The sequence below is a fragment of the Triticum urartu genome, chromosome 4A (assembly GCF_056163025.1).
Source record: "Triticum urartu cultivar PI428250 chromosome 4A, HENAU_Tu73, whole genome shotgun sequence".
In the NCBI taxonomy this organism is placed as follows: Eukaryota; Viridiplantae; Streptophyta; class Magnoliopsida; order Poales; family Poaceae; genus Triticum; species Triticum urartu.
Genome location: NC_141876.1, coordinates 24,555,768 through 24,570,688, shown reverse-complemented (window position 1 = coordinate 24,570,688; position 14,921 = coordinate 24,555,768). Strand labels below are relative to the sequence as shown.

The 14,921-nt window shown below is 44.8% G+C and overlaps 1 protein-coding gene across 1 annotated transcript; it reads left to right on the top strand.

The window, feature by feature from the left end:
• Nucleotides 1-2,439: 2,439 nt before the first annotated feature.
• On the top strand, nucleotides 2,440-12,083 carry LOC125550371 (uncharacterized). The gene is made up of 14 exons (XM_048713352.2): nucleotides 2,440-2,820; nucleotides 3,403-3,493; nucleotides 3,604-3,688; nucleotides 3,812-3,896; nucleotides 5,484-5,553; nucleotides 7,872-7,941; nucleotides 8,629-8,674; nucleotides 8,752-9,001; nucleotides 9,340-9,545; nucleotides 10,865-10,939; nucleotides 11,068-11,137; nucleotides 11,268-11,348; nucleotides 11,465-11,544; nucleotides 11,642-12,083. The coding sequence occupies exons 1-14, from the start codon at nucleotides 2,687-2,689 to the stop codon at nucleotides 11,718-11,720; spliced, it is 1,422 nt and encodes a 473-aa protein (XP_048569309.1). The 5' UTR covers nucleotides 2,440-2,686; the 3' UTR covers nucleotides 11,721-12,083.
• Nucleotides 12,084-14,921: the final 2,838 nt, after the last annotated feature.

Below are 14,921 nucleotides of genomic sequence, written 5' to 3'. Positions count from 1 at the left end.
GAAGCGGCGGTTCCGTCGACGGCGCCAGCGCCGAGCCCACGACTATGAGGTCCGGAAATAGCATCAGAGCAGGAACGACCGGCACCGCATTGGGCGGCCCTCGTGGTGGCCGGCAGCAGATGGGGGAGACGCCAGGTCCCTGCCCGAGTTCTGGAGCCCGGCCACCCAGCGCTCTTGGATGCTGGCGATGCGCTGATCGACAGGGGTCAGAGGACGGCGTGACGGTGGGCGAGGCAGAGCCATCGAAGGAGAGGAGAGGGAGGGGCGGCGAGGCAGCGAGGCGTGCGCGGTGGGAACAGTGCGGGGCGATGACAGGAGAGTGGGAGGGGGGTTATGAGACGTCCCCTCTGTCTCCCGCGCCGCCGGAGGTGTGCAACCTCCTCACACACGTGGCCGCGCCGAGCCAGACTCGCGAGAAACTACCGATTCGACAGTTTTCGCTGGGCCAGGCTGAGGCCTGCTTTAAGAGCATCTCTAGCAGACCCTTTAAAAGTGGTCAAACCCGTAAAAATCCGCGTTTTCAATTTCGAGGTGTCAAAAAACGTCCCGAATAGAGCCTGTAAAAGTGGTCAAACCCGTAATTTTTTTGTAGGCCCCTGAGAATCCATCCCCATGACCCTTTTATTTACATATTTGGAAGCAAAATATAAGGGAGACTGAAAATCGGTCAACGCTACGCGACAAGAAAATTCCGCCATACGCACACGGGCTCCGATGACCTTCCGCCATGGAACTCGCCGAAAACTCGTTGTTTACAGCTGTTGCGGCGTCGGCCTGCGGAGTAGATCGCAGGAGCAATGGCTAGAGACTCGAGCAACTACGGCGACGAAGGAGCTCTTGATCGATCTGGCCAAGGACGAGCTGCTAGCAAGCCTGGATCGACCCCACCACGAACGATTCAGGAGCTTGCTAGCTAGCTAGCTCCCGGATCCATCCCGTCACGGGCAAGCTAGCTAGCTCCTGGATCCATCCGGCAACGGAGGAGTTGCTCCTGGATCGATCGGCGACTACAACGGACGACGGAAATTGACTATGAACACGGGCGAGAGGAAGAAGAAGACGTGGGGAAGAATATACGCGAATATTCGTTTTTACGGTTCGAGTTTACGGGGTTTGTTTGACCGCAATTCAAACCGCCTTTTAAAATGCGTTTTCCGCGAACTGAAAACCGCGATTTAAGTTGTGATTTGGGTTTGCCTCGGGCGTTCGGCTAGGCCGGGCTGGCGCCGACGCTCATCGACCTCACGGACCCCGAGGACGACGCCGTCTAGGGCAGCGCGCCACCTCGTAGTTTAGGCTGTTTTTATTTTTTTTAAATGCAAGTGTGGACGCGTGGACTTTCGCCGGCCTTCATGGCCGGCTTTAATGTTTAATTAATGTAGTTTCTCTTTTTTTAAATATGAAAGCGTTTATTTTTTTTGGCGCCGTCTAAAATGGGTCGCAGACCAGCATTGGGTACAGGTGCCAACCCAAATGCGGAAGCGGGCATCCGTGTCCGTTTGGCCAATCCAAACGGACAAAAAACGAACGAAATCGACGTTCGTTTGGGTCGGCCCGTTAGAGTTGCTCTAAGGTTGGTGCGGACCACGAATCGCATGCAACCAGCCAACCAAATAGGCCACGCACATCCCACGCGGGTCTGGTTGGGCTGCATGCGGGCAACCGAATGCGCCCCAAGTGCTGCGAATGGACCTGTGTTTGTGTAATTCAAGTGTATCCGTGCTTGAACTTCTGACTAGACAAGTACAGGAACGGAGGAACCCCGGGGTGGAATGGTTTGGCCATTTGGGCGCGCAGGCACGCAAGGATGGACGTCACGATCGAAGCATTTCATTTCAAGGACTAAATTTCCTAATCCGCGACGCGCCTTTTCCGGTTGGTTGGTTATCATCAATCCATCTGAAGACGGCATCATGGTTAGCCGGACGCATGATTGGCCGCTGGCCAGGAGAAACCCCGGAACATCCCCATCCGTCGCCCTCGCCCAGAAGCCAGAATGCGCCGAGCACACGCCACCGCCTACCACTACCCATTCAACCACCCCGCCGTCGCCGGCCCGCGCCGCGCCGCGCTTCCCTGCACTACCAGTCTACCCCTACGTTGCGCCGGTCGCCGGCGCTGCGCGTCACGCGTGCTGCGCCGTGCGTGACGGCGGACGGAGCGGGCGTGCCGTGCACGCGACGCGGACGGGACGGGGCGTTCGGTCGGGCCGCGGGCGGAGCCACCAACGAGCGAACAATAAAAAATTATAACAAGAATAAACAAACAAAGCGCAGGAATCTACGGCGGAAAACAACGAGGGGACGCGGGAGCCGTCCCAGAAAATATCCGGCTCGTCGGCTTCCCCGAGCGAGCGCAAGTGACGGGCGGGCACGCACGCACTCCCTCCCTCCTCTCCGCCCTATCCGACCCGGCCCAACCCAATCCGTCCTCCCCGATATACCACCGGAAAACTTGCTGAGATAACACCGGAGGTGGAGACAAGGGGGAGAGGATCGGACCGGACCGTACCGCCCTGTTTGTTAACCAGCAATCATAGTCCAGCGCCAGAGAGTAAAGAAGGAGAGAAACCCTCCCCTCCTCCTCGTTCCCTTTATCCCCCATTACTCCCTCCCCCCACCCTGACAACCCACCGCGGGCGGAGCTGAGAGAGGGAGGAGAAGAGTGGAGGCTTCGCGGGGGAGAGATGCAGCGGCGGCGGGCGCAGACGTGGGCGGGGGTGGGGAAGACGGCGCAGGCGGCGGCGGCGCACGCCGCGCTCTTCTGCTTCACGCTCCTCCTCGCGCTCAGGGTCGACGGCCGCACCGACTCCTCCTGGTGGTACGCCCCGTAAACCCTAGCTAGCTCCCCGCGCGCCCCCGGCTCGCCGCCGCGTCGATCTGATTCGGCCGGTTGGTGTCGACCCTGGTTGGTTAGTTGCGGGGCGCGAGCTGCTGCTCTGTTTCCCTTTCCGCGGGATGCAGATTCAGTCTAGAGGGTCCAGCGATGCGGATGCCCGCGTTCGCTCCGCGGGCAGACTCCCTGTGCCCGCTCGATTCGGGCGGTGCACTGATCTGTCCTGGGGCGAGTTACTCTGGTTAGGAATGAGTTAGGGAGAGTGATCTAGTGTTAAATCGTGCCTGCCCGTGTTTCAGGTTGGAATTTAGCTCATGCTACCCAGTGCGCTTCTGGCTGTAGCTTCCCTGCTGAATTTCGTGACTTTGAGATCTTGTTAATTCGCAATGGCTGTGTGTTTCTAGGAAGTTTGAGCTCTGATATCAATATAATATAATTAAGGCAACCCAACTGTACTGTACATCGCTAATCAAGGCAACCCAGCTCTACTGTACATGGCTGGTTTGTGTGTGTGCGGTGACAAAGCTAACATCAATTGTTAATCACCTTCTTATTTCGATTACGTAGGATTATATTCATCCCGCTATGGCTATTTCATGGAGTGGCTGCCCGTGGAAGGTTTTCAATGCCGGCCCCTTCATTACCTCATGGGCGTCATGTAAGATTTAGTACTGATTTGGGCAGTTTTTTGTTGTTGTTGCATATGCGTATGCAAGTGTTGTTTGTTTGCCGTGCATTGTATCTGACAAGTCCGTTCCCTATGTGTAGTGGGCTCCTTGTCATTCTGTTGTTGCAGCACCATTGCTAATCGCCTTCGAGCTGCTTCTTTGCATATATCTTGAAAGTTTAAGAGGTACACGCTGAAGTTGCTAGATGAATGAAGCTTTGTCAAATCATATCTTATGGTTTGGTGTTATTGTTATCCCTACTCTATTCTCTGACCCCCCCACCTTGTCTTTCCTTTGTTTTTCCACAGTTAAGAATCATCCAGCTGTTGACATGAAGATCGTGTTCCTTCCTCTGCTGACTTTTGAAGTGATTATTCTTGTTGACAATTTTAGGTAAGATATCTTCTCCTTTTTTGATGCCTACATAGTAGTACTCTACTTTCCATTTTTACGTATACGCAGATGCAATGTTATGCATGAATTTAAGTGGATTTGCCTGTTTCCTTGCTTACATTATCTGTAATAAGTTCGGCTGAAATTATTATAGTTTATCCTGTTAGATTGTAGGTTCTTCTTCTGACTAGGTAACGAGCACAGGTGAAAGCTGTCATGATAATGATATATGTTAGTGCTTCCTGCTCATCATTCTTGTAACTTTCTACCTTGCTCAGATTATATCTGGAATTCTAGACGAATAATCTGTCCACATTTCTAATGTGGTGTGCACCCATCAGAAGCAGTTAGATCCATTTTCGCACAACCCCCACTCACACAAGAGCCATTCAACTAGGGCAGCTTAAGTAGGGAATTGGCTTCATACACATGGGTGCAGTTGCGTTCTATACTGGACAAAAAATCAAACTTGTACCACATGTGCATTTGCAAAAATTCGTGCAAAAATATAACTACATGTCTACTGTCCTAATAAGACCAGATGATTTCAAACCTAGCAGCTATAGGTGTACACATTTGTGGTACAATTTACAAATGATCATACTTTTTCATAATGTTTTTGCAAGTGTACATGTCATAGCATGTTGTACATCTATGTTTTTCTCCACAGATTTTTGAAATGTAAAAATTGCAGTTTTGAAATGATGCAGATGCACCCAGGTGTGGAATCCGCATTCAACTTCAGTGTTTTACCCGGTTAAAAAACTTCAGTGCTGATTGCTGCTTTAGCTAACAACTGTCTAGTAATTGGTCAAACCTTGATGGTACCACTAATTTAGAACAACATGAAGGAATTCCAATTGTCTGTTCACTTTTCTTGCCTCTCCATTCTCAATGTATGCCTTTTGTGCGCTATTTTTCATCCAGAACAAAGTTTCTGAGTAAAATGGTTGTCTCCGTTCCCAAATTGATGTGTTAGAAAAAGTATCAATACATTGAATTTTAGTTTAAGCATTGAAAATGGCAACGACACTGATTCTGAGTTTAGAGTTCTGTTAGATTAGATAGCTTCCATGTTTGCTCCAGGAGACTTAAAATTCCCACACTATTTAAAGAAAACGGAGACCTATATCGTTTACTTTTGGTGGGTATAGATTGCAATGGTGCAGATTAATCGTATACATCTGGTTGATACTGGTGTGTAAAAATAAGCATTTAGAGTTGTATAAAGTACAGCTCTATTCCAATATAAATGTATTATAATATCTACAGCTCTATTTAATTATATTTTTTATTCCATTTATACACACTAATAAGATGATGGTATTCACCCTGAAGTTATGAATTGTAGTTGTAATCATCATTATGCAAATTGGCATCCAATTCTTCAAACTATTGTTATTTCAATCCCTTCTTAGCTGCTTCAGTTATGTAACTTTGGACCTTATTTTTTAAAAGACCACCCTGGATGGAATTGTATACTATCAACCGTAACATAGTTTGTTATTATGTGACAATAATTATGATTGTAGTAACTATGGATCTTAACTTGTATATGTTTCCTTTTATGTGTTTTCTGTTGTTCAGAATGTGTAAAGCTTTAATGCCAGGGGATGAAGAAAGCATGAGCGACGAAGCTATTTGGGAGACGCTTCCTGTAAGTTTTCTCGTACTAGTGGATCCGAAAGTGGAACCTTCTTGAAATTAATCACAGTTCAAAATTTTCTTCCCTGAAGTGAACATATATTTACAACATCTCCTTTTGTTCACAAGGAAAAATAATGCTAAAGAAATACTCCCTCTGTCTCAAAATAAGTGTCGTTGATTTAGTACAACTTTCAACTTTGTACTAACTTTGTACTGAATCAGCGACACTTATTTTGGGACGGAGGGAGTATTTTGATACGGATGCCACTCACTTACAGAACTGAAAGTCATGCAATAGATACCTAACTTTTTGTTTCGTTGGTAACTTTCTATTTCTGTTCGTAACAGATTGTAAATAAAAATATAATGATGTGATGCAAAGTAATTACTAGATTGAATACATTATACAGCCTCTTTCAGATTGTACAGAGATTTGAATTATTCTATGTAGCACAAAACACAAACTTGGCCCAGCTGTTGATATGTCTTGCATCAACTCACCATGAAATAATGCATTGCAGAAATATGTCAGTTAATTGTTAAACCTCAGGACTAATTCACCAAATGTATGGTTGGATCATTTCATTCTCTTTGATATTGATGCTCTAGTTGTAGTGCCCAATTTGTCAAATTATATGAACATACTAACACCCTCTTGGAGCCTTGGCGCAGCGGTAAAGCTGTTGCCTTTGACCATGAGGTCACGGGTTCGAGTCACCCTGCGCAAGCGGGAGCTACGTGCATCTGGCTGCCCTTTTTTTATACTAACACCCTCTTCTTCAGTTGTCGGTTCACACATTGATAGCTTCCAGAATACAAATTTGCCCACTTTATTTATCTGGTAATCATAATTTCTTTAGTTGGCAGGATCATATTATTTTGGACACTGGCAGTGTCCTAAACATTAACCACTAACTTCCATTCTAAAATATTTCAAAAACCCAACTGAGAGATATCAAGCTCCGAAGGTTCAACTATCACTTTAATCATTAAACTGCTGAACAGTCTACAAAACAGTTAGCTAAATTGATGATGGAGGGGCCACATGTCAGTTATCATCTGCAGCCCTCTCTTCCTTCTATTACCTGGACATGGTAGAAGAGAGTGAGCCTCAGCAGAGGTAGTAGGGAGGAGCAGGCCCAGCCCTAACTTGGATCTAGACCAGAGCCTGCACACCCTTATTTTGGATTTTGCTTCCGCTCGAGCAGGGGGGAGGGTCGTTGCTGTCATCTCGATGTAGTTCGCCCAGCTTGCCGTGCCTTGACAGAGGTGGCTTGCTCTGGGCTAGCGATTACACCCAGATTTGGGGAAGGGGACCTCACTTGTGTTGGCTAGTGGTGCGTTCGGTTGGGCTATTGATGATACCGCTTTGCCGTGCATGGATCTGCGCGCATGCCGATCGGCCGATGACAAGTGGCTCACCAAAGATATTTCAGGACAACAATGTTGGCCACAGAATGAGTTGCAGAGAGACCTACGTGTGAGGCCAGCTATTTTTATTTGCTTACTTAATTGGTTTGTTGCTGGCTTGTTGCCAATGTGCTATGTAAGCAATGCATGTCAAATTGGATGACACTCGAGGCAAGAGATAATTTGAAAACTTACTAGTAATACCAACTATTTTTATTTAGGATGCTGCAATGTGCCACGTCAGCATCAGTTGCCAAATAGGTTGCTCACATCAGGGAAAAACCCTCCTAGGTTAGTGGAGTGCCGTGCTTTAGGCGTTTTCATAGCTCGAGTGTGTATTCTAGACAGCCTGGAGTTTATGGGTGAAAGTTGAACTTGAGTAATAATTGAAGGTCAGAAAATGGGCATTTTCCACAAAAGACTTGATTAAAACACAACGATATTCAAGTATCCAGTCTTGAATCTAATTACTTCCGTCCGGAATTGCTTGACGCTCAAATGGATGTATCTAGATGTATTTTAGTGCTAGATACATCCTAGATACATCCATTTGAGCGTCAAGTAATTCTGGACGGAGGGAGTACTATTTGAAGGATATTGGTAGAAAAGTTGCAGAAGTTCGACTGAATGTGTCCCGAAGTGACATTTTTTTGCGTGATCCCAGAGTGACATGTTTTTTAAACTGGGTGAATGTTTGAGTGCAAATTGATAAAACACAGCCATGTGGAAGTATTTTAAAAGATAAGTCTGAATAGCATTTTCACATTCAACATAACATATGTTACTCTGTTGTATATCACTGTCAACATTCTTACAGTTTGACTACACAAATTGTAAAAAAAATACACTTTTTTATCTTAACTACAGTACAGCCATTAATATTTATCTTATATTAGATGCCTTTGATTTTGTAACCAGCATTTCTGGGTCGCAATCTCTATGGTGTTTCTTATAGCTGCGACAACCTTCACACTTCTCAAGTTATCTGGTAAAGTCTGCTGACTCGCCTTCCAATTGTTACATCATATAAGAACGAGTATCTTATTGTCTTGCCAAGCATCTTATTTTTTTTCAATGGTTATAAACTAGCGGGTGTTTTGAGGCAGCTCCTTAGTTCCTCAAGGCCTTTACCATAGAATTAACAAAGAACATATGCCGTTGGTCAATTGTTTTGTGCTTCTGGATTACAGTTGAATCTTGTTTCTATGCACATGGCTACTACTCCCTCCATTCCTAAATATTTGTCTTTTTAGAGATTTCAAATGGACTACCACATACGGATGTATATAGACATATTTTAGAGTGTAGATTCACTCATTTTGCTCCGTATGTAGTCACTTGTTGAAATCTCTAGAAAGACAAATATTTAGGAACGGAGGGAGTACAATGCTAGGGCTCCATAGTATGGAAGACCTAGGCTTTCTAAGGTTCTTTTATTTATTTACTAGAGCAGTAGAAGGGTGACTTAGGAGTTATAACTGAGACAGTCTTGTTTTGAGACTGCCGAGCAGGTTTTGTGCTCTATAGGTAGTTTCTACTACCTATATACTTCCTGAACCTGTAGGAGTTACATTCTATCAGATCTCCCAAAGCATTACCTAAGTTAATAATTTTTTGTTGGGCCTCCTTCTAATGCACGATATGATTTATAATATTGGCTTATTACATATGGCAGGTGATGTTGGTGCCTTGGGATGGTGGGATTTATTTATAAATTATGGGTGAGACTGACCTCAATAAAATTCTTATTTAACATCTAGTATGTCTAATAGTCTAACCCATCAACTTGTTTATACAGGATCGCAGAGTGTTTTGCTTTTCTTGTTTGTACAAGATGGTTTAATCCCATGATTCATAGGCCTCCTACTCATGGGGAGGCTAGCTCATCATCATCAGCTATTAGATATCGTGATTGGGAGAGTGGTCTTGTCCTCCCATCACTAGAAGACCATGAACAAGAGAGGATTTGTGGTCTTCCAGACATAGGAGGTCATCTCATGAAAATACCGCTGGTGGTTTTCCAAGTTTTGCTTTGTATGCGGTTGGAGGTACATGCCATTCAAATCATATATTACGTAGGAAATATAGTTGATATTAACGGGTCATATCTACTATTAGATGCTGGGCAGATGAAAAACTGCCAGGGGAAAAACGCTTCCTTTCTTTCGAAAGAACATATTATTTGAATTCTGGAAAACATTGGCAACTTATTCTACTGAATCTGAACAGATCTTTGGAATTTAACTAGGGCGTTTAGTAAAAAGTAATACCCCTTCATTAGCTTCATTAGCTAGAAAACTGATTTGATCCGTAATGATCTTCATGACCTTATTGCTGTTAGCAATTCCCTCTTATGATTAGTAGTTTTATTTTATCTGCTTTTCAGGGTACACCACCTAGCGCTCGCTACATTCCAATATTTGCTCTTTTCTCCCCACTATTTATTCTACAAGGAGCTGGTGTCCTTTTCTCGATAGGAAGATTGGTGGAGAAAGTTGTTTTGCTATTGCGTAATGGACCAGTTAGTCCGAATTACCTTACAGTATCATCAAAAGTCCGTGATTGTTTCGCTTTTCTTCATCACGGGTCAAGGTAAAACTGATAGTTACCATGAGCTATTATTATATCAATTTATTTTCTTATTGGCTTATATTGAGTTAATTGCACGTTCGTACCACAATTGGGGCTAGGATAACAAATTGGTACCCCTTTACGTTTTTTTTTGCATGTCAGTACCAAGCCTGGGGCAGATTGTAACAAATCGAGCTAAACCTCGTAAACCCATTTTGACAGGGAAACTAACGAGCAGGGCCCGCTTATCAGGGGCTGACATGGCATGTTGTTTTGCAGAAAATCCCCTTGCTGTATATTTAATCACGCCAATGGGCCTGGGGGGCTGGGTCAAAGTTGACTCTGCCGAGTCAAAACTTGACATGTGGGGCCCTGGGAATAACACTAATCTAACCAGAAGAATAACTTTAGCTAATTTACTTGTGGGGCTGCATGTCAGACTCAGGGGTGTGTTTAACAGAGTAATTAGTCCCTAATTAAGTGTGCCATGTCGGCGCGTCGGGGTTTGGTCGCCGACGATCAAAAGCAATGGTGGAGGTGCATCGGGAGGTCATGGTGATGGCGAGCTTGGGCAGCGAAGGTGCTGGTGGCGCACGGGGCGCTCGTACGCGCGCTGGGGACGGGCGAGGCAGCCAGGGTGCTCGTACGCGCGCTCGGGACGGTCAAGGCAGCAGCACACGACCGAATCATGACCAGGCAACGAGGGTGATGGGACTCGCGGGAGCTGAGGAGGAAAAGAGCTGCGGGCAGCGGGAATGGGCGGATCTGGCTGCGGGGCACCGTATCTGGCCGACGGTGCAAGGATTCCGGCGGATAGTGTCCAGATCGGCGGTGGGGGAGCTCGGGCGTTCGTCGATGGCCTGCACCGGGAGAGACAGGGAGATGAGAGACCGGGAGTGAGGAGGAGGAGAAGGAACAGGAGGAAGGGGGAGCTGGGCGGCGCTGGGGCGCAGCTGCTGCTGCCGGCGGAGGTGAGCTCTGGCTCGAGCTTGTCGTGATGGAAGGCGTGTGAGGTCAGGGAGAATGGCCTTTTAAAAGCAAATTGGGGCTTTTGCGTGATTAAATATAAAGCAGGGGGGTTTCTGCAAAATGTTGGCACCTGACAAGTGGGCCCTGCTCGTCAGGTCCCTGTCAAAATGGGCTTATATGAGGTTTAGCTGGATTTGTTACGGTCTGCCCAGACTTGGTACTGACACGCAAAAAAACATAAAGTTGTACCAATTCGTTACCCTAGCCCCAATTAAGTCGCTTATATTTGGCGATCCACTATGGAGCAATGTAACAGTATTCTGCCTTCATGCTGACTTCTGACATGGTAGCTTCGTATATATATTGTTCAGGCTTCTTGGTTGGTGGTCTATTGATGAAGGGAGCAAGGAAGAGCAAGCTCGGCTGTTTTATACTGAATCTAACGGGTATTACTTCAGCTCATTCATACGAACTCATAAATTACGTTAATTTGCTTAGTATGCTGCTATTTGTCTGTCAATGTTTATAAAGTCTCTGAACTAGTTGAACTACTTTGCTGTATCTTTGTTTTCAGGTACAATACATTCTCTGGTTACCCGCCTGAGGTAGTAAAGAAAATGCCCAAGAAGGATTTAGCAGAAGAGGTATCCCTTTTACTGTTTTGTGATTCTATAATCATTTACCACATTAGAGTTTTATTCACCACATTAGAGTTTTATTCACTACCTGTGATTATCAACAAAAGCAACAACTTTCCTACTTGTTCACTTTTAGGTTTGGAGACTCCAGGCAGCGTTGGGAGAGCAATCTGAAATCACCAAGTCTACCCAGCAGGAATATGAAAGGCTTCAAAATGTACTTTCTCTTTGTCTCACTTGTCCAGGCTCATCTTTTCATTGGAATCAAAGTTGTCTGTCTGGTATGTCGTTCATTCTCTGTTGACAAAGCCAAGCAAATTCTGTTCGTTTCAGGAGAAGGTACTTTGTAGGATTTGCTACGAGGGAGAAATATGCATGGTCATACTTCCCTGCCGGCACAGAACGTTATGCAAGTATGCTTCGGCCTCTTGCTCTTGCCTACTCAATCTTTTCGACTGCACATTTCAGTTTGTTGTTAAATAGAAGCTACCATTTTTCTTTGCTGTATAGGTCATGTGCTGAGAAGTGCAAAAGATGTCCAATCTGCCGTAACCCCATCGAGGAGCGCATGGCTGTATATGATGTTTAAACCTCGCTAACTAAGCTGAACATTCCAAATCTGTACATGTGGCCTGTGTGATGTGCATATGTGCTCGATCACAACTTTAAGCTGATTGAGGTCTGCACAACTCCAGAAATGTTCAGCAATATGGAGAAAATATATCTTGTCTAACCAAAAGGAAGGAAAAGATAGCTGCTGAGCATTTTCGGGTTCCAGTTATGTATTATCAGTCTGTAAGTATGTCACCTTGGCTCCTTTTTGTGCCTCATAGATGTTCCCGTTTGACTTAGGTTGTGTTCACTGTAAATAAAAATGTCCCGTTTGTTTTTTGTGCTCCTTGACCTTGAGAAAAAAGAGAGTAAATGTTAAGGCCTGTGGAATGGCATCTCATGGAACAAAGTATCTATTTGGTCTATTGTTTGACCCGCTGAAGTGTGGCCCCTCATGTCGTAAAGGGCTTACGCATTTGTCTGGTTGAGAAAGGAATTGTTTGCGATTGGACTCCAGATATCTATTCCGCTGCAATGCTCAGAAGCTTTGTGCTAATCGTATCTTTTGATGTTGGGACGTACAGTAGGAACAAATCTCCAAAAGGTTGTTGGTTTGTGTGCGCACAAATCACCTCATTACCTGCACACAATTCTGATGGTTTTGGTGGCTCGGGCTTATTTTGTCATGTCATCTCTAATGTTAGTTGAAGGCTAAGCTATGCTTGCATGTTTTATGAGTGGGTTAAATAGGGAGAGTCAGATCATTTTAGAATTTCATCTTGCTTGCAAGGTTGAACGTGAAATGTAGGATTGACAGACATTGTTGTGAACTAATTTTCCGCAGGTCGATCAATTCACTCAAAACTAAAAGAAACAAGGTACCTTTGCCGCTCCAAAGTGAATTAGAAAAGCTTACCAACTTGTAGTGCTAAATTTTTTTTTAGAAAAGCTTACCAACTTGTATCGGTAGAACATGCACGGATGTGATGTAGCGAATACGAGGGTCAAAACTATCACACAACAAATTAGGGTATATGATGGAGTTTGGTTGGGTTACCTAACAACATCAATTCACAAATCCTAGTGCTGATCGTGCAATGTTTTCACCTTTATAGTACCGGATATATAAAGAATGTAGCAGGCATCTTATTTTTGACCACCACAAAGTAACATGCTTGCATCACTGAAAATTTGTCAGCATGCCAACCTCAGATTACTTTGTTTTGTAGCGCTAGCACCTGTTACAACATTACTGAGCTTACTCCAGCTTAACCTATCTTTTATTGAGTGTAGATCCATGCCTAACCCAGGTTCGCTCGATTTTGGGAGGACTAGCTAGATTCACTCGAATGAGTTCCAGTTACAGCTGTAACGTAACCAACGCGTTGCAGCCGGAACACTTGTTAAAAGCGAGGCTAATGATTAGATAACGTGTGATGATTGGCTATGATGAGATGGCATGTTGACGATGTGCCAAACATGCATGATTTATTGATGTGGATGAGTTGCATAGATAGAAAAAATAGTTGGATAGTGAGGTGAAGCATGTAACTAAAAAAAAGGAAAAATAAAATAAAACAAAATGATGACGTGAACTGTTCATAAATATATATGACTTCGGTATGGATGGAGTGGGAGAGAGACAAATATAAAAGAATGCAATTGTCTCCTAAATAGGAGGTGACATAGGGAGCAACGCACACTGTTGATTCTGACCGCTGATTCAGAGCAACCGTAGTTTTCGTCACTCTCTTCCGTCTTTGGTGCCATGGGCGTTGGAACTATCAATGTCTATGGTCCTAAGCACAATGTTGTCACCCTCTTCTCTCGTCTTAAATCCTCTTTCGCTGACAGGGTTGTAGCACCATTTGTGACCCCCTTGCATCCTCCACCTTAACTATAAAAATTGCCACAATGAAGGTCTATGAAGACTGAAGAGCTTTGTCTACACATTGGTTGTCCACGGGCTATGTCTTCGTGAACTAGAGTTCCAAACTCGCATTTTTTGAGGATTGAAATGTACTACACAACATGCAAAAATATCATTTTGGCGCATTCCCCGAGCCCTCTCACCCATTGCTAGAGCGAAGGAAGGTTTGCAGCCCTCTCCTGTCTCCAAATAGGCTTGCATATTAACAGGTTTCCAACTTTTGGTTTGCTTTCGTTCTTCTCATCATTTCTTTTTTTACTTTGTCTTGAAAGTGCAACTAATCCCTAGGTGGTTTTGGTAATTTATAACAATATATAGCTCATTGAATTAATATCCCTTTAAGATGATTAAGTTCAATGATTGGCATGGCATGGACTAGAGATGTGGACCCCTCAAAATGCTAAGGACAAATATTGACAAAAGCTCAAGACTCTTCATTTCTATTTTAGTGATCTAAGATCATATTGAGTTCATAGGAAAGCCAAAACTATTAAAAAGGGATGAGGTGTTGCTTAATGGTCTACTTGCTCAAAATGCTTAGTGGTATGCTCCAAAGCCCCAAACCATTTTTTCAAATCCAAATATGTCCTAAACCTAAAGTCAAACTCGGCCCCACCGATTTGATTCATCCGGCGCCACCGAGTTTATTTGACATAGCCATAGTCAGAAACCCTAATCAGTTCGGTCACACCGATAGGGATTTCGGTCTCACCGAGATGGGACTGGAAACTCTGTGTTTCCCTTCGTAACATTTCGGTCTCACCAAAATGAGCGATCGGTCCCACCGAGTTTGCAGTAACTCTCTGTTTCTCTTTCGTAACGTTTCGGTATAATCGAAAGGAGCGATCGGTCCCACCAAGTTTGCCTGACCAACTCTCCGGTTGCTTGTTACTGAAATCGGTCTCACCGAGTTGAAGTAATCGGTCAAACCAAGATCAAGTTTTGCCTTAACCCTAGCTCATCGGTCCCACCGAGTTGACCATGTCGGTCCCACCGAAACACCTAACATTCACATTTTGAACTAAATCAATCTCATCGAGTTTATACATTCGGTCTGACCGAGTTGACTCTTTTGTGTGTAACGGTTAGATTTTGTGTGGAGGCTATATATACCCCTCCATCCTCCTCTCCATTTGTGAGAGAGGCACAAAACGTGCCTACACTTCCAGCATTCATTTTCTGAGAGAGAACCACCTACTCATGTGTTGAGACCAAGACATTCCAATCCAACCACAAGAATCTTGATCTCTAGCCTTCCCCAAGTTGCTTTCCACTCAAATCATCTTTCCACCATAGCCAAATCTATGA

What these genes read in the sequence shown, in the direction of transcription:
- LOC125550371 (XM_048713352.2), top strand. Translation starts at nt 2,687, where the DNA reads ATGCAGCGGCGGCGGGCGCAGACGTGGGCGGGGGTGGGGAAGACGGCG. An exon ending in ATTCTTGTTGACAATTTTAG is followed by an intron (nt 3,897 to 5,483) that starts GTAAGATATCTT and finishes TCTGTTGTTCAG; the next exon opens with AATGTGTAAAGCTTTAATGC. An exon ending in AATATGAAAGGCTTCAAAAT is followed by an intron (nt 11,349 to 11,464) that starts GTACTTTCTCTT and finishes TGTTCGTTTCAG; the next exon opens with GAGAAGGTACTTTGTAGGAT.